Source organism: Vulpes lagopus, chromosome 6 (genome assembly GCF_018345385.1).
Source record: "Vulpes lagopus strain Blue_001 chromosome 6, ASM1834538v1, whole genome shotgun sequence".
NCBI lineage: Eukaryota > Metazoa > Chordata > Mammalia > Carnivora > Canidae > Vulpes > Vulpes lagopus.
Genome location: NC_054829.1, coordinates 4790033 through 4817045, shown reverse-complemented (window position 1 = coordinate 4817045; position 27013 = coordinate 4790033). Strand labels below are relative to the sequence as shown.

The 27013-nt window shown below is 45.7% G+C and overlaps 1 protein-coding gene across 1 annotated transcript in view; it reads left to right on the top strand.

Moving 5' to 3' along the window:
* YY1 (YY1 transcription factor) overlaps positions 1-25817 on the top strand; it is a 33292-nt gene extending 7475 nt beyond the window's left edge. The window contains exons 2-5 of the mRNA XM_041759374.1: positions 10134-10296; positions 18045-18105; positions 19774-19932; positions 20744-25817. Coding sequence (XP_041615308.1) covers positions 10134-10296; positions 18045-18105; positions 19774-19932; positions 20744-20926 — 566 coding nt within the window. The 3' untranslated portion in view covers positions 20927-25817. The remainder of the gene's footprint in view (positions 1-10133; positions 10297-18044; positions 18106-19773; positions 19933-20743) is intronic.
* The last annotated feature ends 1196 nt before the right edge of the window (positions 25818-27013 follow it).

The window sequence follows — 27013 nt, the reverse complement described above, 5'->3', positions numbered from 1 at the left end:
TTTTTTCCTTTTAACCTCCTTCTCTCTGTTTCCTCCAAAGACTAAGTTTGGGGCCTGTAACCCTGCAGCCTTAGATGGCACTTGGCATATAGAAGATTCTCAGTAACTGAGCGAATGAGCACATGAAAATCACACAGTAAGGTAGAATCGTGGCCTAGAGACCAGAATACGGTCCTCCTCTCTGACTGCATAGGTGGAAAAGAAGGATAAAGGGTGAGGAGAGAGGGTATGCAGGAGTGTGCCCTTTTTAGGAAAGGCATGGACTACACAGTTGATCCTAGTTTCAAATCCTAGATCTGCAACTTAACAGCGCTTCAGATATATGACTTGGCATTTCTGAGGCTTTTTCTTAAAACCAAAAACATGGGGTTAGTATCTTTGAGGTTTTGTCTGCATTGAGGAATAGGACAGTTGCTGGCATGAAGCAGGTACTCAGTAAATGATAGGATCTCGTCTTAAGGTCTCTTGGTGGGGAAACATGGAAATAGCCTGTGACTGATTTCTGCCTGTTGCTTAACAGTTGGCTTTCCCCCATTTCCCCAGTGAAGGTTTGGGTGATGGTAGTGGTGAGTCGATGATGTCGTTTTTGCTGTAAGTCACCTAAAAGGTCAGACTGAAGCCAGCAGCCTAAGATGAAAGGTATGGAGGAACAAAACCTATTTATTTATTTATTTACCATATAGGTAAATAAATATGTAAATTGGGGAAAATAGAAAATCAAGATCACAGAAAAAAGGGGGGGAAGCATTAGGGTCAGCCCTCATGAGCTTCCTGGCAGGTGACATAAAAAAGGAAAGTGTACTACTGATAACTGATTCTGACTAAGATGAGAAAAGCTTGTAGGGAAATCGAGCTTTTCTGAGGACTGACTTGCAAAGTAAACTGCTCGTATATGAAGAGGACCACTGAGTATCGAGGCACAGATTCCAACCAGTATATTCATGTGGTGTCTTAGAACAAAGACTTCAAATGTAACCTAACTGAAGGCAACTCAGAATTTTCATGTTCTTTACAGGCTTATTCTCTTTTAAGAAAAGTTCAGCATTCTTTCACAACTGTTCAGCGTGGCACCTACTGTTCCCCTTAAGCCCAGGAGGGTAGGGAAAGTGGAACAAGGGTGTTCTGGCTCTCTCTTCCCTGTGTTCCCAAACACAGTGGCTCCCATTTAAAGCTTTCTCTGCTTTAAGCCTTATCGGTAGTCTTCTCTTTTTTAAGAAATGAGGAAACGAGGTGAAGTTTAGTGACAGGAGTGAAAGGCCTCTTGAAGGAAGTAGGTCTGTGCTTTGGAGAGCAGAGTGAATTGGGGGTGGTGGTGAGAGGTGGGCAGAGGGAAAGGTGTAGTTGTAGTTCCCTTACACCTTTTCTCCCACATTGAGTAATATGGCCAGAGGGCCGTATTGGTAGAAGTCGGGAGGGCTCCTCTTCCCTGGATCCGTAGAGTGCTTCCAGCCTTTCTGTTTAGTTCTTTAATCCTATCTTTTTAAAATATATATATATATTTGAGTCTTTTTTCAAAGACTTATTTATTGACTTACTTATTTAAAGTGTGGTCTGGGGCACCTGGAAGGCTCAGTGGTTGAGCAACTGCCTTTGGCTCAGGGTATGATCCCAGGATCCTGGGATCGAGTCCTGCGTTGGGCTCCCCGTGAGGAGTCTGCTTCTCCCTCTGCCTATGTCTCTCTCATGAATAAATAAACAAAATCTTTTAATAAAGTACGGTCTACCTCCCCAATGTGGGGCTCAAAGTCACGGCCCCAAGATCAAGAGTTGCGTGTTCTGCCGGCTGAGTGCCTCACTGCTCTTTTTGACTGGAGATTATTTTAAGTCTCTTGCTTTGCCTCTCAAACTAGGATGGGAGTGATGACAGCTTTGGTAATATAGAACCAGACTGAATAGTTGAGAGATGGGGATAGGGCAGGGGCTTATTTCTACAGGAGCCCATCTCCCCTCCCCATTATCTGTGGGAGTGCATTCCAAGACCCCCAGTAGAGGCCTGAAGCCACTCCCACTTCAAACTTAACTACTGAGGGGCACCTGGGTGGCTTTGTCGGTTAAGTGTCTGCCTTCCCAGAGTCCTGGGATTGAGCCCTATGTCCCGGCCCCCTGCTCAGTAGGGAATCTGCTCCTACTCTCTGCCACCACCCCCCCAGTAAATATACAAAATCTCTTTTTTAAATATTTAATTACTGATATAATAGCATAGTTATAACCATATGCTGTAATAAAAGTTATGTGAATGTGGTTTCTCTCTTAAAATATCTTGTGCTACACTCATTCTTGTGATGATGAGATGTTGAAATGCTTATGAGAGGAGACAGTAAGGAGAAGGTCCTCGAGGGACCATGGGAGGTAGCAGGAGAGGATTCTCTGCCCCCAAACCATTTGAATACAAAGTGTGTGCTCCATTTATAGGTGCTATTGGCTAGGTTTTGTCTTTTCATCTTCCACCTGAAGCCATTTTACTTTGATCTGCTTGTTGTAGGTCTTTAGCCAGTATTAGTGAATACCGGAATCACCTGATCAGATTTGACTCAAAGGTCTTGTTACATTTTCTCCTTCCACACCACTCTTACCCCCTTTGAATGAGTGACCTATATTCTCAGCTTTTTCCAATTTGGAATTCTGAAATTTGGTTTTAATTTGCTTTTGTCCAGTTGTGTTCTGGTAATCACAATCATAAATTTAAGTTAAACTGGTTATAGAAACTCATTGCAGTGAAATTTCTCATGTAGATTAGCCCTGTCTCCCTGAAACAGTGGAGAGAGAATTAGTTAAGTCCTGCCTTCAAGGAAACTTCCAGAGAGATGTATATGTGTGTGTATATGTATATATATACACACACACACACACATATACATGTGTATAACAATTTTTAAAGGAGATTTAGATATTGTGCTTCATAAACATGCTTGCCTAGATGTGTATTCGTTATTACCCTATTGCCAGCTAGTAGGCCTACATACTTGACATTCAGAGCAGATCGCTTAACGCCTTCTTCCCCCCTCTACAGAGCAAATCTGTTCTCATAGTCATTAGGAAATGAAAGGAATCAAATAATGGCCAGTGCAGAGGGGAAATTATATATCAGTAAAACATGTTTCAATAAAACTGTACAAAAAAGAAAAACATTTCACTAATATTTTTTTAACTAAGAGGGAAGCTTTTGTACATATGGCCTATAAATGTAATAAAAATAATAGTTTCTCTTTTAGAGCATCATAAATTTATATTTGCAAAAACTTCCAAAGGTTTCTTTTGCAAAAATTAAATGACAAAAAAGCAGATATTAACATTCTTTGATCTGTTGTTTTAGTGTGTCCAGTTCTCAGTGAAAATGAGGTGGGATGCCCAGGTGGCTCAGTTGGCTGAGTGTCCCAACTCTTCAGTGCAGGTCTTGATCCTCAGGGTCGAGAGCTCAAGCCTTGCGTTGGGTTCCATGCTGGATGTAGAGCCTACTTAAAAAAGGAAAGAAAAAAGAATGAGGCAAATATTTTCTTTGATTTCTCTGACCATAAAACCAAGCATCTTTTGTCATTTCTTTAGCAGGTTTTTGAAAATATTATTTTTTTCTACATAGTTTATTTCCTAGCATTTTGTTGTGGAAGAGTTAATGACCCTTTGGTTGATTTCTGTGTGCTGGTCTTTGAGGAGTTTACCAAATTAATTTCCGTGTAATGCACTGTTTATTAAGGAATAAGTAACAAACGTGATAATGTGAAGTTTAGATATCATGAAAGCATACAGCAGTTATTTAGAATGACCCAACAAAAGATTTTTTTTAGGGCAAGAATATTTTATCACTGACATTGTTTAGAAGTGCAGGTATAGAGTGGTCATCAAAAGCAGATTGTCCGGGATCCCTGGGTGGCGCAGCGGTTTGGCGCCTGCCTTTGGCCCGGGGCGCGATCCTGGAGACCCGGGATCGAATCCCACGTCGGGCTCCCGGTGCATGGAGCCCGCTTCTCCCTCTGCCTATGTCTCTGCTTCTCTCTCTCTCACTGTGTGCCTATCATAAATAAATAAAATTTAAAAAAAAAAAAAAAAGCAGATTGTCCTTAATCAGATTGTGATTTTATTATGTACAGACCTTGTAGTTATTGGCTGTACTCGGGACAGACTGGCTTGACTGTGTGTCACTTTCACTTGGTAAGTCACTGAGTACAGTTCTCCTGAGACCAAGCTAGTTTTCTTCCTGCATCTGGACATATCCCTTCAGTCTCCTTTGCAAAGTCATCTTCATTTGTTTAGCACCGGAGTTACCCAGGTGTTCATTCTGAACCCTCTCCTCTCTCTTTTTTTTTTTTTTCCCAATAGATAATGTTATATATTTCTCTTCAGCCCTGATTTCATTTATGTCCACATTTGCATATCCAAGTATCTCCTTGAGGTCTGTCCACTAGGTGTCTCCCAGACACCTCAAATTAAAGCAGAGCTCCAGGTCCTCTGCTGCATTGTCTCTTCCCCCGTCCTCCAGTTTGGCTAATGACATCCTCCCAGAAATGCAAACCAGAAACCTAGAAGGCCATACTTAACATCCTTTTCCACCCACATTACCCCCCACCCATCTGATTCATTACCCAGATTTGTGGAGTCCTCCAAAATAAAACAATCTAACCTGTTTTAAAAACCTGCTGACCAATGTCTCTTTTGGAAGTAAATCCCATTATTGGGTAATCTCACAGAAGTTGTTCCTTGTTTCACAAAGAAAAATCTCCACTCTAGTTTAATCCTATTTTCTTTCTTTCTTCCTTTTTCTTTCTTTCTCTCTTTCTCTCTTTCTTCTTCTTTTTTAAAGATTTTATTTCTTCATGAGAGAGAGGCAGAGACACAGGCAGAGGGAGAAGCAGGCTCCATTCAGGGAGTCTGATGGGGGACTCCATCCCAGGACTCTGGGCGGGAACACTCCCGGAGCCAAAGGCAGATGCTCAACTCCTGAGCCACCCAGGGATCCCTAATCCTATTTTCGAAGTAAAATCCCAACATGTAGATGAAAGGTCAGTAAGCTTTTTCTATAAAGAGCTAGATAGTAGTGTTTTAGGTTTTAAGTTTTAAGGCTATCCAAAAGCAACTAATCAACTCCAGTGTCACTGTAGTGGGAAAGTAACATATAAACAAACATGGCTGTGTTTCAGTAAAACTTTGTTTAAAAAAAATAGGTGGCGGGACACCTGGGTGGCACAGTAGTTGAATGTCTGCCTTTGGCTCAGGGCCTGATCCCAGGATCCAGGATAGAGTTCTGCTTCAGGCTCCCTGCGGGGAGCCTGCTTCTCCCTCTGCCTGTGTCTCTCTGCCTCTCTGTGTCTCTCATAACTAACTAAATAAATAAAATCTTATATAAATAAATATTAAAAGATAAAAATAGGTGGCATATGTGCACAGAATTGTCCATAGCAGCATTATTCACAGTAGCCAAAAGATGGAAACACCTCCTGTGTCTGTTAGTAGATGAGTGGACAAACAAAATGTGATATGTCTGTCCATAAAGGAACATTATTCAGCCGTGAAAAAGAATGAAATTTTGTACATACTACAACATGGGTGGGCCTTGGAAACATTATGCTTAGTGAAATCAGCCAGACACAGAAGGATACTGTTTGATGCCATTTATAAAAGATACCCAGAGTAGGCAAATTCATAGAAACAGGAAGTAGAATAGAAGTTATGGGGGGGGGGGGGAGTTCTGTAATGGGTACCAAGTTTCTTTTGGTTTTGATGAAGTCTCAGGTATAGATAGTGGTGATAATCATTAGAACATTGTGAATGTGCTTGATGCTGCTGAATTGCACATTCACCAGTGGTTAAAATAATAAATACTATGCTCCTGTCTATTTAACCAAAAATGTTTTAAACAAGAGAAAGGAGGGGCACCAAGGTGGGTCAGTTGGCTGAGCATCCACCTCTTGATTTTGGCTCAGGTCATGATCTTAGGATCATGAGATCCAGCCCCACATCACTTTGGTGTGGAGCTTGCTTGAGATTCTCTCAATAAAAAAATAACAGAAAAGGAACTGTGAAAAATGAAAAATGTTGGGGGAAGATTGGCAGGCTGAGTCCAGCTCATGGGCTGTACTTGCAGACCCTGAAACTTCTCAGTCTCTACTTAGACTCCATACTTGTAGTTCTGAGATGATAGGGACTATTCTCTGGGTGCTTGGTTTTGTCAAATGTTGGAACAAAGAACTGAGTCTCAAGCCTTAGCAAGCATTTCCTCATTTGACTTGTGTCCTCCCTCCAAATTTATAAGTTAAAGTCCCCATCCCCAAAATGATGGTATTTGGAAGTGGGGGCTTTGGAAAGTAATTAGGTTATGAGAGTGGAGTCCTTCTAGTGAGATTAATGCTCTTTATATATAAAGAAGAGACACAGAAATGATGAGGCATGTCTTTGCCATGTGAGGGCACACCAAGAAGGTTCTGTTGACAAGCAAGTTCCTGAGGGCAGAGACTTTGTTTTGTTCCTGGTGTCTTGGAACAGTGCCAGGCATACACAGGAGACCCTCAGTTTCTATGTGTTGAACTGTGCAAGGAATGATTTAGCCAGTGGTTCCGAAAGCCTGAAGTCGAGCCATCTTTCTGCCGTAGCACACTTGAGATGCAGCTCTCCTCATCCGTAGTAGCTTCCTCAGAGCAGCAGCGATCCTCAGCCTTGCTAGCATTCTTGTATCAGAAGTACAAAACGTCAGTGAGGAAAATTAGCTTCCCTCCCTGTGTATTTCTGTAGCCCCTGAAAGTCCATGTGGTCGTTCCTCATTTGGGAGATTGGAGGGTGAAGGAATTCTCACAGCCCTGAGAAAATAATCGGATTACAGTGCAGAGTCCCAGCTTTCTAACTTATGATTATTAACCACATTTCTTGTCCTTCATTAGTGCATCTCACTATGATCTTCATCTTCGTCTGTAAAGAGGTTACCCAGGACATGTTGTTGAGATCCTTCTAGTTCCAAACTAGAGGCAATGGGCTTAACAGTGAAGAACCCGGGTCCGAGATCAGGGCTTCCTGCATTCACATCTACCCTTTACTGACTAGTTAGCCCTGAGCAAGTTACAGATCTCTCTGGGCCTCAGCTTTCTCCTGTGAAGAGTGAACTTGCTAATTTGCCCAGCTCTACGGCGATATGCGCAGTAATGAAAATAGTGCCCTCACAGTAAACATTCGGTGAAATGCTGCTATTCTCTTCCTGGCAGTGACCTATAATGTTTTCTAAAAATGAAGAGTGGTAGGGGAGTCCAGTCCGGCTGGCTCAGTCAGTGGGGCATGTGACTCTCGATCTCAGGGTTGTGAGTTTGAGCCCCCATTCAGTGTAAGATGAGTTAAAAATAAAATCTTTTGGGGATCCCTGGGTGGCTCAGCGGTTTGGCACCTGCTTTCAGCCCAGGCCAGGATCGAGTCCCACATCTGGCTCCCTGCATGGAGCCTGCTTCTCCCTCTGCCTGTGTCTGTGCCCCCCCCCCCCATGAAAAAATAAATAAAATCTTTTAAAAATAAATAAATAAAATAAAATCATTTTTAAAAATAATAAAATGAAGAGTGGTAGGAGAAGAGAGACATTTAAGAGTATCCTGTTCTGTGCTTTTCATCACTGGGAGTGGTTGATTGAACATGATAATGACCACTTCAATCAGGTGAACCTACATTCTACCTTTAAAAAAAAAGATTTGGGACACCTGAGTGGCTCAGCCAGCGGTTTAGCGCCTGCCTTCGGCCCAGGGCATGATTCTGGAGTCCTGGGATCGAGTCCCCACATCAGGCTCCCTGCATGGAGCCTGCTTCTCCCTCTGCCTGTGTCTCTGCCTGGTGTGTGTGTGTGTGTGTGTGTGTGTGTGTGTGTGTGTGTGTGTGTGATGAATAAATAAAATCTTAAAGATTTATTTATTATTTACTTGGGAGGGGCAGAGGGAGAGAAACGCAAGCACACTCTGTACTGAGTACAGAGCCCACACGGACTCCCATTTCACAACTCCAAGATCATGACCTGAACTAGTGGGAGGCTGACCTGACTGTACCACCCAGGTGCCCCTACATTCTGTCTTTATCTTGTCCTCATACCCTGGTGTCAGAGATCCTGGTGATAAACAGCTAGGCATAGTTTTTTTGATAGTGAGTGACGTCACTTAGAGGGTATGGTTTGTTTGGGTTTTGGTTTTGTGGGATTTTTGTTTTTAAGATTTTACTTTAAAGAGAGGGTATGGGGATCCCTGGGTGGCGCAGCGGTTTGGCGCCTGCCTTTGGCCCAGGGCGCGATCCTGGAGACCCGGGATCGAGTCCCACATCAGGCTCCCAGTGCATGGAGCCTGCTTCTCCCTCTGCCTGTGTCTCTGCCTCTCTCTCTCTCTGTGACTATCATAAATAAATAAAAATTTAAAAAAAAAAAAAAAAAAGAGAGGGTATGCAGAGGGACGTGGGGAGGGCTGGTCAGAGGAAGAGAGAATCCGACTCCATGCTCAGCACACAACCCTACACCAATGTAGGGCCCGACCTCACGACCCTTAGATCGTGACCTGAGGCAAAATCAGGAGTTGGACACTTAACTTACTGAGCCACCTAGACACCCCTTTTCATTTTATTTTTGTAACACTGGTGGAAAGGTAAGACTTGAACAAGCTAGTTTTCAATTCAGAAAGCTATTGTTATTGTTCTTTGTGAAACATTTTGATGGAGAAATAGAACATTTCAGTGAGCATGGAAAACTTTGGAGCATCTTTATTTTTCTGCTTTCAGCACCAAAGGGGTTGAAGACCAACCAGTTGGGCCTCTGTACTTCACCCTAGTGTCAGAGGCAAACCAACAAAAAAAAAAAAAATCAAAACAGCATGATTTAGAGTTTGTCAGCATTGTTATCAAGAAATAATGTAGGAGTTAAAGGAAAAGGTAAGAATCTGAGGCTAGAGCAGTAGAATCAACAAGCTGTTGAAGAATCTCTCCTGCCAGATGTTTGTGAGTTAACCTGGGAAGAACACAGCCTGGTTGCAGTAGCTAGGGCATGTGCCTAGGAGAAGCGGAAGGTCCCACTAGCTGTGTAAACTGGGACCAGACAGCAAGGGACCCAGGATGCCAAGTTGAAGTATAATTTGTACCTCTGAAGGGTTCAAACCAGGTGAAAACATATTGGCTGCATTTTCTGTATCAGTTGATCCTTTATAGCATCATTACAGCAGAGAATGGAATTGGGAAGATAAATTAAGAAATTACAATAGTTGTTGAGGTTTGAGATAATAAGAACTAACTTGATGGCAGTGGAACAAAGGGAGAAGACCTTTTAAAAATCAATAGGAAAAAAAAATCAATAGGATATGGTGTTTGGGATGTAGGAGATTAATTATGGGGGTCAGTATTCCCCCTTTTTTTTTTTTTTTTTAGTAAGTCTTTTTTTTAGTAAGACTGACAAGTAGAGATGTCCTACATTCTGTGAACACGTATTTATTGAAGGCCAACTCTGCAGACTGAATCAGGCTCTGGGGTTACCTGGGGATCAAATCTGACAAGGATCCCTATCCTTGTGGCTTTTACCATCTAGTGGGAGAGGCTGACTATAGTTACAAACTGCTGTAATTATAAAGTGTCTGGGTATGAGCCATGGGGTTAGGGTGAAGGGCTGGGAGTATTCGTGAGGAACTGAAAAGCCATCATATGGGAGCAAGGAGTGAGGGATAACAGAATGAGGGGCTGGAGGGGGAGGCAGGAGACCAGCTACAGGGTGAGGGCTGGGGCATCAGACTCAAGTCAGCATTGCCACATTGCTGGTTAACAGGAAATGTGTAGGGTGGACAGAAAGTAGAACTCTGAGAAGTGGTGGGAGGAGAAGCAAGGAAGTTTGACAAGAAGCCAGTTTGAGAAGTGGGAGCAGAACCAGGCAAGTGAATGCAGAGTCAGGAATGGGGAACCTTCCTGATGGGCTAAGAAGGAGCACTTGCACAAAGGTCCATTGGGCTTGACATCGCAGATTTTGGTGACCTTCAAGCAGAAACAGGATTTCAGGAGATTGAGGAGAAAGACTGGGTAATTAAGAAATAGGGCTAGTGGCTATAAATCACCCATTCCAGAAGCTGCTAATGAAAGCACATTTCGTAGTTCTTTATCTCCCCACATACATGTTTTTACTCCACTAAAATAATTAATCTTATGGTGTGTTTCAGATGAAAAAAAAGATATTGACCATGAGACAGTGGTTGAAGAGCAGATCATTGGAGAGAACTCCCCTCCTGATTATTCAGAGTACATGACAGGGAAGAAGCTTCCTCCTGGAGGGATACCTGGCATTGACCTCTCAGACCCCAAACAACTGGCAGAATTTGCTAGGTAAGCCCTAAGAACTTTCCTTTCTTTCTAATTACATAAAGTACTGGAGAGTCAGCAGCTGCGTTCTTTGTGTCTAAGTTACAGTGGTGGTTGGTTCATAGTCTTGCTCCAGGGAAACCTATGGAAACAAAAGCAGTTCGTTTTGTTTTTAGTGGTAACTTTGCTGTTAATGTGCATGGCACCATTTTAGATCCTGTAGACAGTGAGACGAAGCAAATAACCTCTTAATTCCGTAATTGATACTGCTTGTGAATGAATAAAATCAAAAAGAATTTGTTTGGAAACAGGGCCTCTTTACACCAGCTCCTGGCCTCTCTATAGACGTTGTAAGTTGGAGGGTGTTGTGCTGGAGCAAGCTGCAAGGGCTGGGTCGGTGCTGGACAGGCCCAGCTGAACCCTGGGAAGGAGTCATCGGTTCATATTTCAGTGTGTTATCAGTTAAGCTCCTGGGGTTTTGTTAATTTAAGCGGGCATGATAGAAAGAGATAAAAAATTCATGGTAGGGACCCCTGTGACCGGCCAAGGTGAGCAGTCAGGAAGATCTGGACCCTCTGGAGGCTTGTTTTTTGCGCAAAGCAGGCTGGGCTCCTGCAGAAGCCTCTGCCCCTTTTGTGGTATTTATTTCCCAGCACCATTGGACAATTTTTATGAAGACGTGAGAACACACTCAAAGACCATTTTTAGTAAGATGAAAAGAACTAATAAACTCTGGAGCAGGAAGACCGATGACTTCTTTTCCCACCCTGAGGTTGAATGGAGCCTGGACTGGCCAGGAAATTTAGGCAAGGGCAGGATGAGGAAGAGAGACAGCCTTGTGATCCCACACCATCTAGGGACAGAGTGGGTTCCTCATCTGTTTTTCTCTTGAGAGCGGAGTGGAGTGGATAAGAGCTGGAGACCCTGAAGTGTCTTGGTTTCTCCCAACCCTGCTAAAACGAGGTGGGTGATGACCTGCCATTGGAAGCCTGGTTTCCCCCACGTATCAGATGGGCGTTAGAGTCAGATTTGTTGTAGTAAAGGGGTTTGTGTCCTAATCTCCTGTCCCGTGAAGCTGCAGCCATAGGGAAGGTATACGTGACTTTACATTCTAATTGATCACAACTGAACAAAAAAGTTAAGGCTTCTGTCCTTTTGTTAATGACTTGAGTCCCAGCTTTTGTTGCCTTTCTTATTTTAAAGAGGTATGCTACTCAGTCCTCACCGCATACCTCTCCCCCAAAATACAAATAAAAATGGAATCTGTAGATACATAGTCAGCATTGAGGTTAGAGTTTGGGGGCAGATTTGAGTCCAATTGCATGCCAGTGTTTAGCATTATCGTATGTGTTTAAAGTAGTAATCTCTTGTTATCATGCTTGGAATTAGCGAGGATAGGGGCTATTGTCCCCAGGGGTAGAGATACAGAATGCAGGAGTCAAGGAAAGCCTTATAGAGAGGGTGGCATCTGACTCGAGCCTTGAAGAACACTGAGATTTGGGGGGCAGGTGGGGTTTCCATGGTGGGGCTAATGCTAGTGTGGCATGAGCACAGTGGAAAGGTACATACTCAATCCCCATATGACATATGCCTAGAAAAGAATAAGTGGGTTTGGCTCGGAATTCAGTTGCTCACAGGGAGACAGTTGGAGTGTAGGAGATCATTGAGTCCTATGAATACTGGACCCACATTTCTGGATGTTTGTAGTGTGCAGCGGACAGCTGCAGAGGTGTGTGAGCAGTAGAGAAGGGGCTCTGTGATCAAAGATGGACTTGACATGTCTGCTGTCCCCAGGCTGGGTCGGCCCAGGTACAGCCAGGAAGTAGGAGAGGTCACCAGGGCCTGAGCCAGGATTGCAGGGGCCAGACTGCAGTGAAAGAATAAATGTGACTGGGTGGCAGGAGTTGGTGGAAAGACTGAAAAAAGACTGGGTGTGTGTCTCTGGGAAGGAGGAATCAGAATGGATGTTCAGCATTTTGTACCTCAGGTGGCAAGGGGTTGGGAGAGGGTGCCAGTTTGGGGTTTAGGGTGGGTATTGTTTGGTTTTAGATGCTAATAAATCATCTGTCTTGGACTTGAGGTGGTTTTAGGAAGGAAGCCAGAGCTAGACTCATCTGATGGGCAGTGGCAAAGGCTGAAAGTGGCACGGACGTCTGTGCTGTGAGAGGGCAATTGTGGAGAAGACAGTCTTGGGAAAACCCTGTGATCGGAGCACAAGGGAACCAGCAACAGGGTAGAGGGCTCATTCAGACAGACCCAGCAGCTCAGGAAGGCCAAGAGAGAGGGAGGAGGGTAACGTTTCTTTGAATTCTACTTGCAGAGTGATGGATGATTTCAGTGGAGGAACAGAGGGCTGTGACAGGGTTTTACAGAGAGCATGAACCTGGGGGTACTGAGCAGCAGTGATGAGGTGTCGGTGACCCTTGGCTTTGTTCACCCTCACTGCTGAATTGGGGCAGTTGATCTGAAAGTTTGTCCCTGGTTTCCTGAAGAGAAAATCTGAGGTTTCAGCCCCGCATTCGGGAAGCACGTGTTGCTGTTGCAGAATAGAAGCTTCTGCTTGCTTCCCACGTGGCCTTGCATCTGCCTCAGGGCTGCCTTCAACCCTACTAGGGCTGAATGAGACTTTTCTTCACCAGCAATAGATAATTAGAAGACTGTGGAACCACGTTTTGAGATTTGGGAGGGAAAGTTACTATAAACAGAATTCTTGATTCAGCAAAGCTGTCAGTCAAATACAGGGCAAAAAGGCGGCCATTGTAGACACTAAGGATTTGTTCTATGTTGCATGCACCCTTCTGAGGGGGTTACCTGACGATATACTCCAGGAAAACGAGGACGCACATCAAGAGGAAGCCTTCCTAAAGAGTCTGGGGAACAGAAAATCAGGAGGGCAGCTGTGCGGCAGGCTAGAAACAGCGTTCAGTTTAGAACAGAAAGTTGGTGAGTTGTAGGGCTTTCTTGAGGAAAAGTCAAGTTTGGTCAGCAGTGCATAGAATAAGTAAGAAGCCAGAAGGTCTGGTGCTATGGGAGAGAGTTCTCTAAAAAGGAAAAGATAATCAGAAACCCCCTGAAGAGCGAGGCGGTGCTCAGAAAGCCGTGGCCTAAAAGTGGGTATAAAATTTTGATGATTTTTGAAGTGCAGAGAACTTGTTTGGCCTGACTCTATAAGTCTCTCCTTGGTCCTAAAGCTTCTGTGTTGGACTCCTAGAGCAAGAAATGTGATCCTAGCAACACAGTTAGATTCTACAGTAGCCAGTATATTTACATCATCATCTGAATACAGTGTGTGTTTCTTTTCTAATGAACCTGTTAAAGGTTTCATTTTGTCTCGCTCATCCTAACAGTGTATACAAAATGAGGGAAAGGGTTGGGCTCATCCCCGTTGTCTTTAGTATCATGGACTAGATCCTGTAAAACAAGTCTCTTAACTGGACAGTGGCGATGGTGAGAGATATCGGAGCCTGGAATGCCCTATTTTGTCAGGTCCTCAGGTTTTGAGAATGTGTGTAACCAACCACTGAATAGGATTTTCCGGGGGCCCCAGGCCTTGGTGCCTGGGACTCTGAAAGCCAAAGCGGCACCAAGTTTCAAACTGTTGGGGTGCAGACACCGTCTTCTTCTCTTGTAAAGACCCACAGAACTTGTTCTGCTGGCTTCCACTCTTTGTCCACCTTGACTCAGCTCTTGGCTCAAGGTAGCGTGTTAGCTGCTTTTTCCCTTTCCTCTGTGTGCTGGGTGATGGGGTTCCACACTGGACCTGGAACTGACCAGAGAATGGTTCAGGTTCCTGTCACATCAGGCCTAGAAAATCGGTTGCTAGTAAGTAAATCAGTTACATGGTGGTGGGGGTGGGGCAGGTATAAGAAATGAGGACTTTGATTTGAAAGCCCTAGAATTGGGGAGGTGACTTTGTTCTTTTTTTAAATACTTAAAAAAGTGGTCAGTGGGTGGGACCTGGCAAGCTCTAGTTCCTGATTAAATTAACAGCCTTTGTGCCCTTTTTCATTAACTACAGTTAGCCCTCTAGAAAATTTTGGTTTAGAAAGCTCAGAATTCGGAGTGGTTAGGTTGGTCTCCAGTTATTTTCATTGTTGGCCACCACCCAGCCCAAGACTTTCCCTGCAGGATTAGTGTAAAGATGAGATGTGGTAGCAGAGCCAGAAGTACCGTCAGGTGAAAACAGGTGAAGATGTACTATCTGCATAGGAGATACTCTATCTAGCGAACTTGGCCTCATTTGACGGAGGCACCACTCCTTGCACCAAGAAGGGAGGTGAGTTCGGTTGCAGATGGTAGTGGCCTTCCACCAGAGCCTCTGCCCCAGGAGCGCAGGCCCCAGGGTGGGGTTCCAGGCTGAAGGCAGCTGAGCTTATTTTACTGTGAACAGGCTTATCTTCATTCAATACTCTGCCTCAAAAATGTTTCCTCTCCGTATCTGGGACATTGAGCTTTATCTTAGAACTCAGGTTTCGCCCTGCTGGAAGCAGTGCCAGGAGATTCCTGCAGTTTTTTGGTCCTGGCTCCCACCACATTGGCAGAGTAAGCTGGGGGTAGAACCAGTGTCCACGCTGCTCGGGGCATGCTCTCCATTCTCACTGAACAGGAAGCTTCTCTTGTTGGGTACCTGGTTCCTCCATGTAATGTATAATCTATCAAAGGTACCTTCCTACTGACTTGAGCTGTTTCTCAACAGTCCTGCAGCCCTTTAGTTGAAAACAGTGGCTCGGAGCATCAGAATCTTCTGGGTTGTTAAGTATGACTGGCCTTTTTTTTTTTTCCCCCCCTCCAAGGAATGAACTCATTTTTAGGTAGGCCCATTTAACACACAGCCGGGGATGATGAGAGTAACTGTCATTCCCCAAGAGCTTCAGGTACATTCTCTCTTTTAGTCTTCGCAGCTATAAAGCGCATAGTAGCCTTCTACCTTTTTACAGAGTAAGAAACTGAGGCCGAGAAATTAAGTGATTTGCTCAAGGTCATGCAGCTGGTAGAAGTCTGTGCCAGGCCCACCCCTGGGGCCCCCAGAGGGGGATCCAGGAGCGCCTCTGCCCACTGTCAGTGGCACCCGTTGTAAAATATCCTAGTCGAAGAAAAACTCAAATCTTGGACATCATGATTGGTTTGGGTAGGTTGAAGAGATATACCAAGTAGCAGTGTATGATTTGAGTCTTCTTAAAAATTATTTTTTTTAGGATTTCAAATGCTTTTCTTTATTTTGTAGGTTATGTATCAGTTGGTGCCATGAAGATTTAATTTTAGTCTTTACTCACAAAAAAAAACTCCCCACTTTCAGTCTAGTTTTTGGAAAATGACCTTTTCAGTGTTTGCCTTCAAATAAAATAGAAAAGGCACCAACGTACACCGCCTCATTTGCCACTCTGGTGAAGAAGGAGGATTTGCCAAGGAGCTTAAGAGTGGCTGCAATTAAACCTTTCACTTCCTTCTTGCATCCAAGGGTGTTTGTCCAAATACATTTTAAGTTTTCATTCTAAAATCAATTATATTGCTACATGCTGGCACACATTTTGCACATTTTAAGAAAAAAATACCGCTTAATGATAACAGTTAAGAAATCAAGAGTTTGGTAAATGGTACATGGGACTATGCCCTTTCATTTAGAGTATATTTGAAAATTGCTGTGATAAAACATTTTTAAAAATCATGTTCCTGGGAATAAATTTGAGAAAATGGTAGGGTGGTGGGACGGGCACACCTGTCCTACTGATGCAGGTACCTCACTGACATTGATCCCCCACACTGGAACCCCAGATGGGTGGGGACAGGAGATGGTTGTCTGTGTGACTAACCTGTAAACCCAGTGGACATTTTTAAGAGTGAGTTTATTAACATAATTTGTACACAATAAAATTAACCCCCTTTCAGGGGCATACCACTCTTGCAGATTTGGACAGACACAATCATGTAGCCATGTCCACAGTTGAGACATACAGAGCATTTCGGTGTAATCATCAAAGAGTAAACATTATCCATTGGGAAGACTGAAGCCTGGTTCTTAATAGACCCTTTTTATTATTATTATTATTATTATTATTATTATTATTACTTGATTGATTGGAGTAGAACTCGTTCTTGTGGACTGCTGTTGTTTTCCAAGCTCTGATCTAACCTGCAGGTGGTGCAGTGGTACCAAATTTTTGTCCTCTGAAGTTCTTTGAGCTCAGACTCCAGCTCCAGGGATTAATGGTACCTAAGATAACAGGCTAGCTAGTTCAGAGCCCTGTACCCAACAAACATTTAGAAAATATTTGCTAGCTTATGGGGTAATCCCTCAAGTACAAGAGCCCGCGAGTATCTACAGGGTTGGAATGGGGGTGGATACCAAGCTGGAAATGTTCTCAGAATTTAAAGTAGGAAATGCACACAGTCTTGAACAGACTCCCGAGAAGTCGGTTCCAGCCGCCAGATAAAGTTATTTCACCAGTGCTCCTCCAGGGATGGAGAGTTTAACTAGGTGACTTCGCCAGTTGAGGTTTTATAAAACAAACTTCAGGGCATGCCTTTCCCAGATCAAGGGTGAAGAAGGACCTTTGCCAGGGCCTTTGCTAACTTAAAGATGACCGCAGAAATCTTTTGTGATGAGAGAGTGCTGGTAAGTTAGCTCTTACTGGTAAGACATCGCTGACCTCGTTGCTTGTTTGTTAACTGTGCATCCTCACGTAGGACAGTGAGGTAGCAAACGGCGGGACAGAAGGAACGTCTGTCTCGGAGATATAAATCTTTTTTTCTAGTCTCTCTAGGAACTCTTAATCTCTCACCCCTCTACCACACACAGATCTGTAGGGAGTATTTGGAGAGAAAGTTTTGACAAAAGACCAAAGGTTGGTTCAGTGGAAATAGCAGGTAGGTAAGCTACCAAATCAATAAGCTCTCTGGGCAGTGAGTCTGCACAGGGCCAGAGATCGGTCGTTTTTTTATTTAAAACAACAACAACAACAACCTATTTTTTGAAAAAACTGTAATCTCCCTCCCACCACTGCCACCAAAAGTAGTAGTATGATAAAATTCAACAGTGGAAAAGAGTATGGGGTGTTCCACCTGTCCACCAGTCCTTAGAGGCTCCTCCCCCAAAACACCAATACCAAGTTCATGTACTATGTTTCTTTCCAGAGATAATGTATATGAAGGATTTTCTGTTTACAAGGACTATTCTGTACCCTTTTCAAAAAATTATCTCTCCTAAAGATAATGTCTGTCAGTATGAAATGAACCCTCCCTCCTTTTTTCTAAGCAGTTTTGTAGGGATCTGTGTTTAAGTCCCCCCGACCCCTATCCCCCCCCCCATCTCCCTTTTCACAAGGTGTCTTTGTTACCACAGCAGCTGCTCTTGGATACCTTGCGTAGCTCCCACTAGGAGATTCCTCTGTGTTTTGGGCTGGTGGTCTTGCGTTATTTAAAGAGCTTGGAGGAAAGAGCTGATGTTTGAGGCACACAGACTTCATTGCTGGTCTGAGTTGCCCCAGCTCGCTCGCTGTGAGACCATCCATGGCAGCAGCTCAGCCTTTGTGAGGCTTTGTGAGCACCAGCATCCACATCTGTGAAACGGGAAGGACACTTCTCAGTCCCGCTTCTCAGTGAATGTGGTGGTCGCAGCCCTTCCCTCCTGGATGCATTCTGTAATCCTAGTTGTTTGTATCTATAAGGAAAACATTTTAGGGGACTATATGATTTATGCCAGATGAGTCTACCCACTCCTACAAATCTCTCTCTCTCTCTCTTCTTTTTTTTTTTTTTTTTTTCTTTTTGGTAAGAATGAAGCCAAGAAAAATTAAAGAAGATGATGCTCCAAGAACAATAGCTTGCCCTCATAAAGTAAGTAATGCTAGGGGAAAAGTGTTCATTAACTTGCCAATGAAGATTTAGAGAGCTCATAAGCAATCTGCACTTTAATTTCCATCTATTAATTGAGGAACTATAATTTTTGGTTTCTAAATTCAAGAGCGATATTTGTGATGTAAGTTTTGTTCAGTGAAGGCCACTTAAATACTATTAAATGGGGTTACTGTAGGTTGCCAGTGTTTTTGTTCTTACTATATATTGAATATATGATGTTAGGATTTTATTCTTTTTGGATTATTAAGAAGTCTTAGGACATTGGGTTGTGTCTCACCCATGGACCTTTGTGAGACTGTAAACTCATGGAAATTTGGAAATTATTTTGGATGTTGCTAAAGTAAGCCTAATAAAGCTACATTTCCTTCACAATTTTCTTAATTTGCCCTGTTAACTGTGTGTTACCAGAGGGGTGCTTAATTGTTTTCAAATGTGATTAGCCTTCCAAATCAAAGGATCACCTAAGAAGTGACTTTGAGGTGTGGGTTGGGTCTGTCTCACACTTGATTGGATGGATGAAAAACTAACAGAAAAAGAAGTATCACATAGGTGAAGAAAAAGAAAAGGGGAAGAAAGTTTTAATGGGATAAAGAATTTTTAAAAAATCAGTAATTGGAGAAGGATGAGTCTCAGTGGGCGATTTCCTTCTAGTGACTACTCACGGGTTCTTTCTGTGCTTTTTCACCACGTTTAATGTGGAGACTTTGAAATGTAAAACTAGTTCCTTGAGGGGGGCAGCACGCACAGTAAGAAGCATTTGAAAACAGTTAGGCCCTGAGTGCCTGTCATCCCTCTAGCTTCTCTGTGTACTTTTCCAAATTCCATTTTTTAAAAATTACATTTGCTGAATGGAAGCACAGCCCTGGGGGCCAGGGTGCCAAAGCTGTGGCTCCCCCCGCCTCATGCCTGTGAAGCTGTCCTCCTGTTGTGCTGTCCCCTCATCCCCCACCCACTCCATCCCTGGACAGCAACTGCAGAAGAAATTGTGAAGGCCATGCTTGTCCTGAGCACCACACACCCATCTGCCCCCCCTCCCCGCTCCGATGTCCGTGTGCCTGCTGCTTTTCCCGGTGTCTCACAAAATCAATTTCTTCTGTAGTTGCCATTCCTTGGAGACCCTCTTGCTTCTTTCTCTGTCAAGAAGGGGAAAGAGGCAAAGAGAGAAGAGGGAACAGTAGGCGATGGAGAGTGACAGCCCATTCTTGCAGCACAGAATGTGGGGCCCACCAAAGGTAGTGGTGGACTGCTGTCATTTCAACCCCATTTGTTTACCAGGGCTTCCGTTACTTCATCTGGGGGTCAGAGTTGGGTGAGGCAGCTGTGGTGTGGCTGGACGCCAGGCTGCTGGGTTCTACCCCCAGCTCGGCTCCTATGAGCAGTGTGACCTTGGGCAAGTCTACTTAAAGACATCTCTGAGCCTCAGTTTCCTGATCTGTAACACAGGGTTTGCACTAAATGAGAAGGCCTTTTCCAGCTTATCCGGTTTTTGTCTTAAGTAATTAAATATCTCTACTATGATACTGAGTAAACAGTAAATGGGGAGGTGGGGTGGGGGAGTTCTTGGGTCAGTGAAGGCTGTTTTTAAGTGGTTGAACCCTTTGTAACAGTTTGCAGCGTGAACCACTAAGCTTCTCTCTCTGTTTGAAGGGCTGCACAAAGATGTTCAGGGATAACTCTGCCATGCGAAAGCACCTGCACACCCACGGCCCCCGAGTCCACGTCTGTGCAGAGTGTGGCAAAGCTTTTGTTGAGAGCTCAAAACTAAAACGACACCAACTGGTTCATACTGGAGAGAAACCCTTTCAGGTAGATCCGGTCCCTTCCTCCTCTGCACTACCCGGCAAGTGTAGGCCGGGCTCTGGGCGCTAGAGAGACACAGCCCAGAGACTGAGACTCGGGCTCTCCGTGCTCCCTGGGTCCTGATGAAGCACCCGGAAGGGCTGCCCTGGGTCCTGTCTCCCTCGTGTGCAGTCTCTCCAGTAGTGGAGGCGGGCGTACCATGTATCGGGGTGTTGATGGGGGTGGATTGCTCAAGAAAGAGCAAGCCTGAAACTGCATTTCTAGTGCGTTCACTGTGGGACTGAAGCAATTTTTTTTCTGTACTTGGTGTAAGTATATTGAATTACCAATTGACAGCTTCTAAGATGTTACCATATGAGAATAAGTATCAGTGATGTTTTGTCTTGTTTTTAAGAAACCCAGAACAAGTGAACGAACTAGCAGTGCAGCTCTGAATTTAACATGGTTCTTTTTACCTGACACCAGAAACCTTCCTAATCATTTGTATTTTATTATTTGAAACATTTACACAAGTACGAAGACCTTCACATGATCCCGAGGAAGATTCTTGGTATTTCGCCAAGTGTCTCTCTTCCCTGATAATTAAATAATTCACGAGGGCTGTGCCTGGGTTTCAGAAGTTGTCCCTTCCGCTTGGCCTGCAGTGGGACTGGCACATTTCCCCGGTGCTGGGAGGAGGACGGGGGTGGGGAGGGGGGGGGACAAGGCACCTGGTGAGGGAGGCAGGCTGTTCTTAGGCACGGCTGTGCGCTACCCACTCTCTTGATCCACGGTCACAGGTCGCTGAGTTGGGTTATCTCTGGTCTTTCCCCGACAGTGCACATTCGAAGGCTGCGGGAAACGCTTTTCACTGGACTTCAATTTGCGCACACACGTGCGAATCCATACCGGAGACAGGCCCTATGTGTGCCCCTTCGATGGCTGTAATAAGAAGTTTGCTCAGTCAACTAACCTGAAATCTCACATCTTAACACACGCTAAGGCCAAAAACAACCAGTGAGAAGATGACGGAGAAGACCCTTCTCGACCCCGGGGAGCATCTTCCAGGAGTGTGATTGGGAATAAATATGCCTCTCCTTTGTATATTGTTTCTAGGAAAGAATTTTAAAAATGAATCCTACACACCTAAGGGACATGTTTTGATAAAGTAGTAAAAATTTAAAAAAAAAAACTTTAATAAGATGACATTGCTAAGATGCTCTATCTTGCTCTGTAATCTCGTTTCAAAAACACGGTGTTTTTGTAAAGTGTGGTCCCAACAGGAGGACAATTCATGAACTTCGCATCAAAAGACAATTCTTTATACAACAGTGCTAAAAATGGGACTTCTTTTCACATTCTTATAAATATGAAGCTCACCTGTTGCTTACAATTTTTTTAATTTTGTATTTTCCAAGTGTGCATATTGTACACTTTTTGGGGATATGCTTAGTAATGCTATGTGTGATTTTTCTGGAGGTTGATAACTTTGCTTGCAGTAGATTTTCTTTAAAAGAATGGGCAGTTACATGCATACTTCAAAAGTATTTTCCTGTAAAAAAAAAAAAGTTATATAGGTTTTGTTTGCTATCTTAATTTTGGTTGTATTCTTTGATGTTAACACATTTTGTATAATTGTATCGTATAGCTGTATTGAATCATGTAGTATCAGATATTAGATGTGATTTAATAGTGTTAATCAATTTAAACCCATTTTAGTCACTTTTTTTTTTCCGAAAAATACTGCCAGATGCTGATGTTCAGTGTAATTCCTTTGCCTGTTCAGTTACAGAAAGTGGTGCTCAGTTGTAGAATGTATTGTACCTTTTACCACCTGATGTGTACACCCCATGTAACAGAAAAGGGCAACAATAAAACAGCAATCCTACAGAAAGAATACGGCAGAAAAAGATCTGTAAGCACAGTCTTATTTCCTTTTGTTGTCCAGAATAATTATAATTCTCGAGCCTCCCAGAAATTGGAAGCTAAATAAAGCAACTCAAGTTTCCTTTATTTTGCACTCAACTACAGTGACTTGTGATTGCAGCGGTGCATAGATGTTTTAGGACTTCCTACGCGTGCTGAATTCTGGGAGAGAGTAGGTGACAGGCATCCCGAGTTAAGGAACTACCTCAGAGTACCCCAGACCGGGCCCGTTGGTGACAGGTTTTTGATTTTAGCTCTCCCCCAGCAAAAGTGTGACTGAAGCAGCTGCGCCCTGGCCTGTGTGTGCACGCGTTCAAGGTAAGCTGTCACCTGGACGGGGCGCGAGCAGAGGGGAGACCCGGGGCACTTGCATTGCTCGGGCTGCCTTCAGGGCAGCCCCAGCGGGTCCATGGCTTGTCTGACAGGAAGCACTTAGGGTTCTCGGCTGCTGGTAGGAGAGCCTTGGTTCCTCCATGTGGTAGACGCTTTAAATGCTGGCACGTGTCGTGGGTGAGCACCAGTGGCTTTCATGCTTCTACCTGGACAGCGAGCACAGACTGGCAGGGTGATTAGATTATAAAGACAATATATTGTACTCAGTGAGTACTTCTCACATTGTGACCTCCTAAATGTACAATTCTAATTCTTGAATTTTACTTAAGAGTCAAATACCAGACTTGTGAGACTATTTTATAAACTGCCATGATACAGCAAAATCCCCGTGTACTCAAAATGCAAATATACTGTGTGTGCTGCACGCTTGACTCTGCGAGGTAATTGAGACAAACTAGCTAATATAATATCTGTGGTTTATTTAAGATGTCCAGGACACCATCAGGCCAAAAATGTAGCCCTGTCTCTTAAGAGCTTCTCCATCGGTCCTGTACAGGAGGATTGGTGACCTAATAGCAGTGACCCTGTGGCTCTCCGGAATTTTGAAGTGCCTTCTGAATCCTAAATGACAAATTTAACTTGAGACGCTTTTTTTTTATTCGTTCAGAATCTGTTATCCATTGGGTAGTTTGATCAGAAGACCCCAGCTGTTCTCTGGATAAGCCAGGCTTTGCTGTATCTGGCAGTCAGGAGAGAGGTAAGCCGGTGGCGGAGGTCCCCTTCGAAGCTGCGTGCCCCAGTGCAAACGTGTGGTTCTTTTGACTAGACCTGGGGCGGAGGCCTCCACCGATGCCCGTGGTGTAAGCGCCCGTACCTGCCCTCTCCACCGTCAGGTGGGCAGCCTCTGGGTGGCTGTACTGAAAATGCCGCACCACCCCCGCCCAGCACTGCCACACGAGAGCCTGGTCCTGGCCCTGTCCTCAGGACTCCTGCCCAAGGGCCCACGGCTAAGCCGACTGGTGCCACGGGCAGGTGTCGCCAGCAGCCCCCCCAGAGCCACGCCATGACCTACAGAGAAGCCAGGCTCCCGTGTGGAGCGAGGTCCCCCTTCCTCTGTGCCTTGATCCTTTGGGGGATGCCTTGGTCATCTCTTGTGCCCCTTCTGTCTCTGCGGGGAACAGCCGTCGCTCCCCAGGGCCCTTTGTCCATGTGTCTTCTCTTGCGGGTCTTCAGAGTTCATCTCTGACAGGAATTTGATTGGGGGTTGGAAGACGATGGAATGTCCCAGGTTTCTGGTTGGCGGGGCGCTCTCGATTCCCAGTAGTGTACGTAGGAAGCTCGTCAGTGAGCGGCAGTGGGAAAATAGCCGTTGTCCTCATTGGCTGTAACCGAAACCCGTCGTGCTTGTGGTTAGAATTTATAATTTTGCTAAAGATGTAATTTTACTGCAGTTTGAAGTGGCGTTCTAACAGTGAGTCCCTTGTCTTGAGGATTAACCTGATTTATAAGTAATACTGATAGACATATTTTCTTACATCCAAGCTGAAATAAATGCATGTTTCTAGCATATGTAATATAAAAGTTCCAGAGGATAAGTTTACATTTAACAAGATGTTGTTTTCTATTTTTGGATTTCTTATTATTTTCCCCCTTTTTTGGTAGTGGGGGTCTCGGGGGAAGCATAATATTTGTATAAAGAACTGTCACCCAAGAGTGACATTTATTTTCCAAGGTGACATTGAACTCACGCTGTTGGTTTCATATGGTGTTTGTGTGCTGTGCCTAGATTCAAGGCCTGAGGATTTGAGGAAAATCAAGACCCCCCCCCCCCCCCATTTGGTGTTCATGTGCAACTTCTTTTAAACATCACTTATTTTGCTGAATTTGACTAAAGCAAGGCCTTTTGACAGAATAGTATCTCGATGCCTGCCGGTGTGTCTGAGCAGAGCTCTAGATGGTTTCTTCACAGATAGAGGACAGTCCCTTCCATTCAGCAAGAACCCCGAGAGACCCCACGGTCTGCCTGAGTAGCCGCCACAGTGCGGTAGAGGGGCTTCCTGCTGCCCCGCTCCGCCCAGTGAAACCTAGCTGTTGCACCGCGCCTCTATGTCCCTGGCGCCGGCACACCTGCCCCCCCCCGCCCCCAAAAGGGTTTGAGTGGGAAGCTGAGGACTCCACCTCGCACTGCAGGCAGAGAGAATCGATGGCTCCGTGTCTGGCTCCTCTGTGGCCTGGGATCAGCATGGCTTAGGGAAGCCATGTGATTAATCTTTGATTCCTTAAGTTCCTTCTGTTTTCTGGACATCTGACCACCAGCAAGAGCAAGGATCCCAGAGGTCAGTATAGTGGGAGAGCAGCAGAGGCTGCTCACCGGCGTCTCCCTGGTGCCATGACCCTGCCCTGAGGCTTCCTCCTAGCTGTTCCGGCCTGCCCGTCGTGGGGTGGCCTCAGACCCCTGGCGCTTGTCTAACCTTGTAGCCCTTTGTCCTGGTTCCCTTTGGAAGCTCAGCGGGTCCTGGCAGGTGCATGCCACCCAAACTCCAAGCTCTGCTTCCTTGCAGCCCCGGTCATGCACGCCCATAGCCTGCACAGAAGCACTGAATGTCTGGCTAGGTCTCCTGCACCTTCCATTTACTGGCCTTGGCCAACTTGGTCACTGCTCACGTTGTGCGCTCAGGTTCCCTGGTTGCATGAAGATGGTGTGAGGCCGTTTAGAGCAAGCGGCATCAGGCTTCTAGAAGGAGACGGGCCCCTCCACAAGTAGGGGGGTATCCACAGCTGGAAGGCTGCCGGCATCCTGTCCAGGTCAGAGAGGCCAGCAGGGTGCTGGAGAGGATGTTTAAGCTGGGGCCGTGTGGGGCCGTGGGAGGGGTGGGTGGCGTACTGTTGACACACTTCTCCGCTCCCCTTAGAAAAACCGGAAGGGAATGTTGAACGTGAACCTGAGCATTAGTTTAGGTCAGCAGGCAAATCAAGCTTCCTGCAAGCCGGTCACCCCGCTCCCCAAGTTTCTGACCAGCGTTCTGGGAGTCTGCAGAGGGGGAGTGTGGTGGTAATCACGTTCATCTGAGTCGCAATGATTGATTTTCCACAAAGCGGCAAGTTTGATCAAATTGCTTTTCCTTCAAGACACTCAGACGCCATAAGAAACAGCATCGGGATGTTGCGGGGCGGGGGCAGTGGCTGTGCTGCAGTCTGTTGGCTGCTCTCTGGGGGCCGCACAATGTCTGCATACATTGTGGCAGGGAAAGGGCATCAGTACCAAACACAATAACCTTTTTTCTACAACATCCATAACTGTTAACGAGGCTCTATTATCTACGGATGGTGATTGGTCAAGCCATTTTCATAGAACAATTCTGTTTTTATTCACTTGCTGGTAACTTCTGTAGGCCCTGACTCAAGGACTTAGCATTGTGTCTCATGTACATCTTTTCTTAAATGTTCTTTGCCATTTCTGGAATTGTCGTCCTTGGTTTTTCCTTAGCTCATAGGTCATAGATGCAGAAATATTATAGTATTTAAGGCATCCGCATCAAGCATCAGATGGCTTTGCATCCAGAAAAACATTTAACGATAACTCCGTTTGAAGCACCACGCATGTGTAACATGGCTCTATAAAATATAATAAACGCATAATGTTGTTAAGCTTTTTAACGCCTGTGATTCGTTCGTTTGTCCCTCGGTCCTCCAAGCCTCTGCCAAGGAATCCTGGCCCCTCGTGGGTTCCCCTCCGGCTCAGGAATGGAAACTCGCAGGGCCCCACTCACACCAGCCAGAAATGCTTCCTTCACCTCTCAGCTCCACGGTGGACGAGCGGGCCAGAGTTTTAAGGAGGACCTCACCCACTTTTTGGAAAGCAACAGCCAAAAGAAATGCTCATGTGTTGGGGCCCACAACCCCCAGTGGTCGTTCTGGGAGCTTCGGTGCCAAAAAGAACGTACCAATGGGCATAATAGACTTGAAACCTGGATGAGTTCTACCGAGAGCCAGTTAGGATTTGGCCAAAAGCAAAATGCAGAGGGGTCTGGCCTTCCCCCCGCTGGGGCCCTGGTGTCTAATGTACTACGCCAGGAGGTTTATTCTCACTCTCCTTGATTCATGTGACTTTCCCTTTTCGCTAATGACAGAAGGGGCTGCTGACCCCATGTTGCTGAGGTGGCAGGTCCTAGGCCCATGTGAGGCCCAGAACTGCTGAGTAAAGACCTCAGGTAGGGCTGAGCTGAGGGGTCGCCGAGGTAAAAGAAATGGAGTGCGCAGCTTCAGATCTTAGACGGGAAGGAACTGCGGTCCTGGAGGGCTGCGGGGTGGCCTTCTGAGCCCCCGTGGCCAGCTGGCTGCGTCTTGAGAACCAACTGTGCCCAGGACCGTGCCCGGCGGTGCGAACCAGGGTTTCACGTACTCCAGACGGCTCCGGGAGCCACGGCAGGGGTGGGGGCCACTGGCTCCTCCGACCCCTTGCAAAGAAGCCGGGTCCCTGCCTGCCGAGCGGCCCTAGGCCCGCCCCCACCCTGGTCCCCAGGTCTAGGACCTGCGGCTTCCTGCGGCCACTGCACCGGGCCAGCCTCCGGGCCGACCTCTCCGCACCCCACCGGGGCCTGCGGTCGCTCCCCCCTCGTTGGCTCCCAGCTAAGGCCCAGCCCTGCCCTCCCCCAGCCTTCCCCTGGCCTTGACTCCCCGGGTTCGCGCCTCCGTTAGTCTGCGGGGCGGGGCGGGGCGGGGCGGGCTGTGCCGCCGGATGGCGCGTGACAGCCGGCGGGGCGGGCGGGCGGGCTCTGGGGGGCCGAAGCCCAGCTGCTGCCCGCGCCATCCCCTGCAAACCTGCCTGTGTACCGGGACCCAGGAGGCC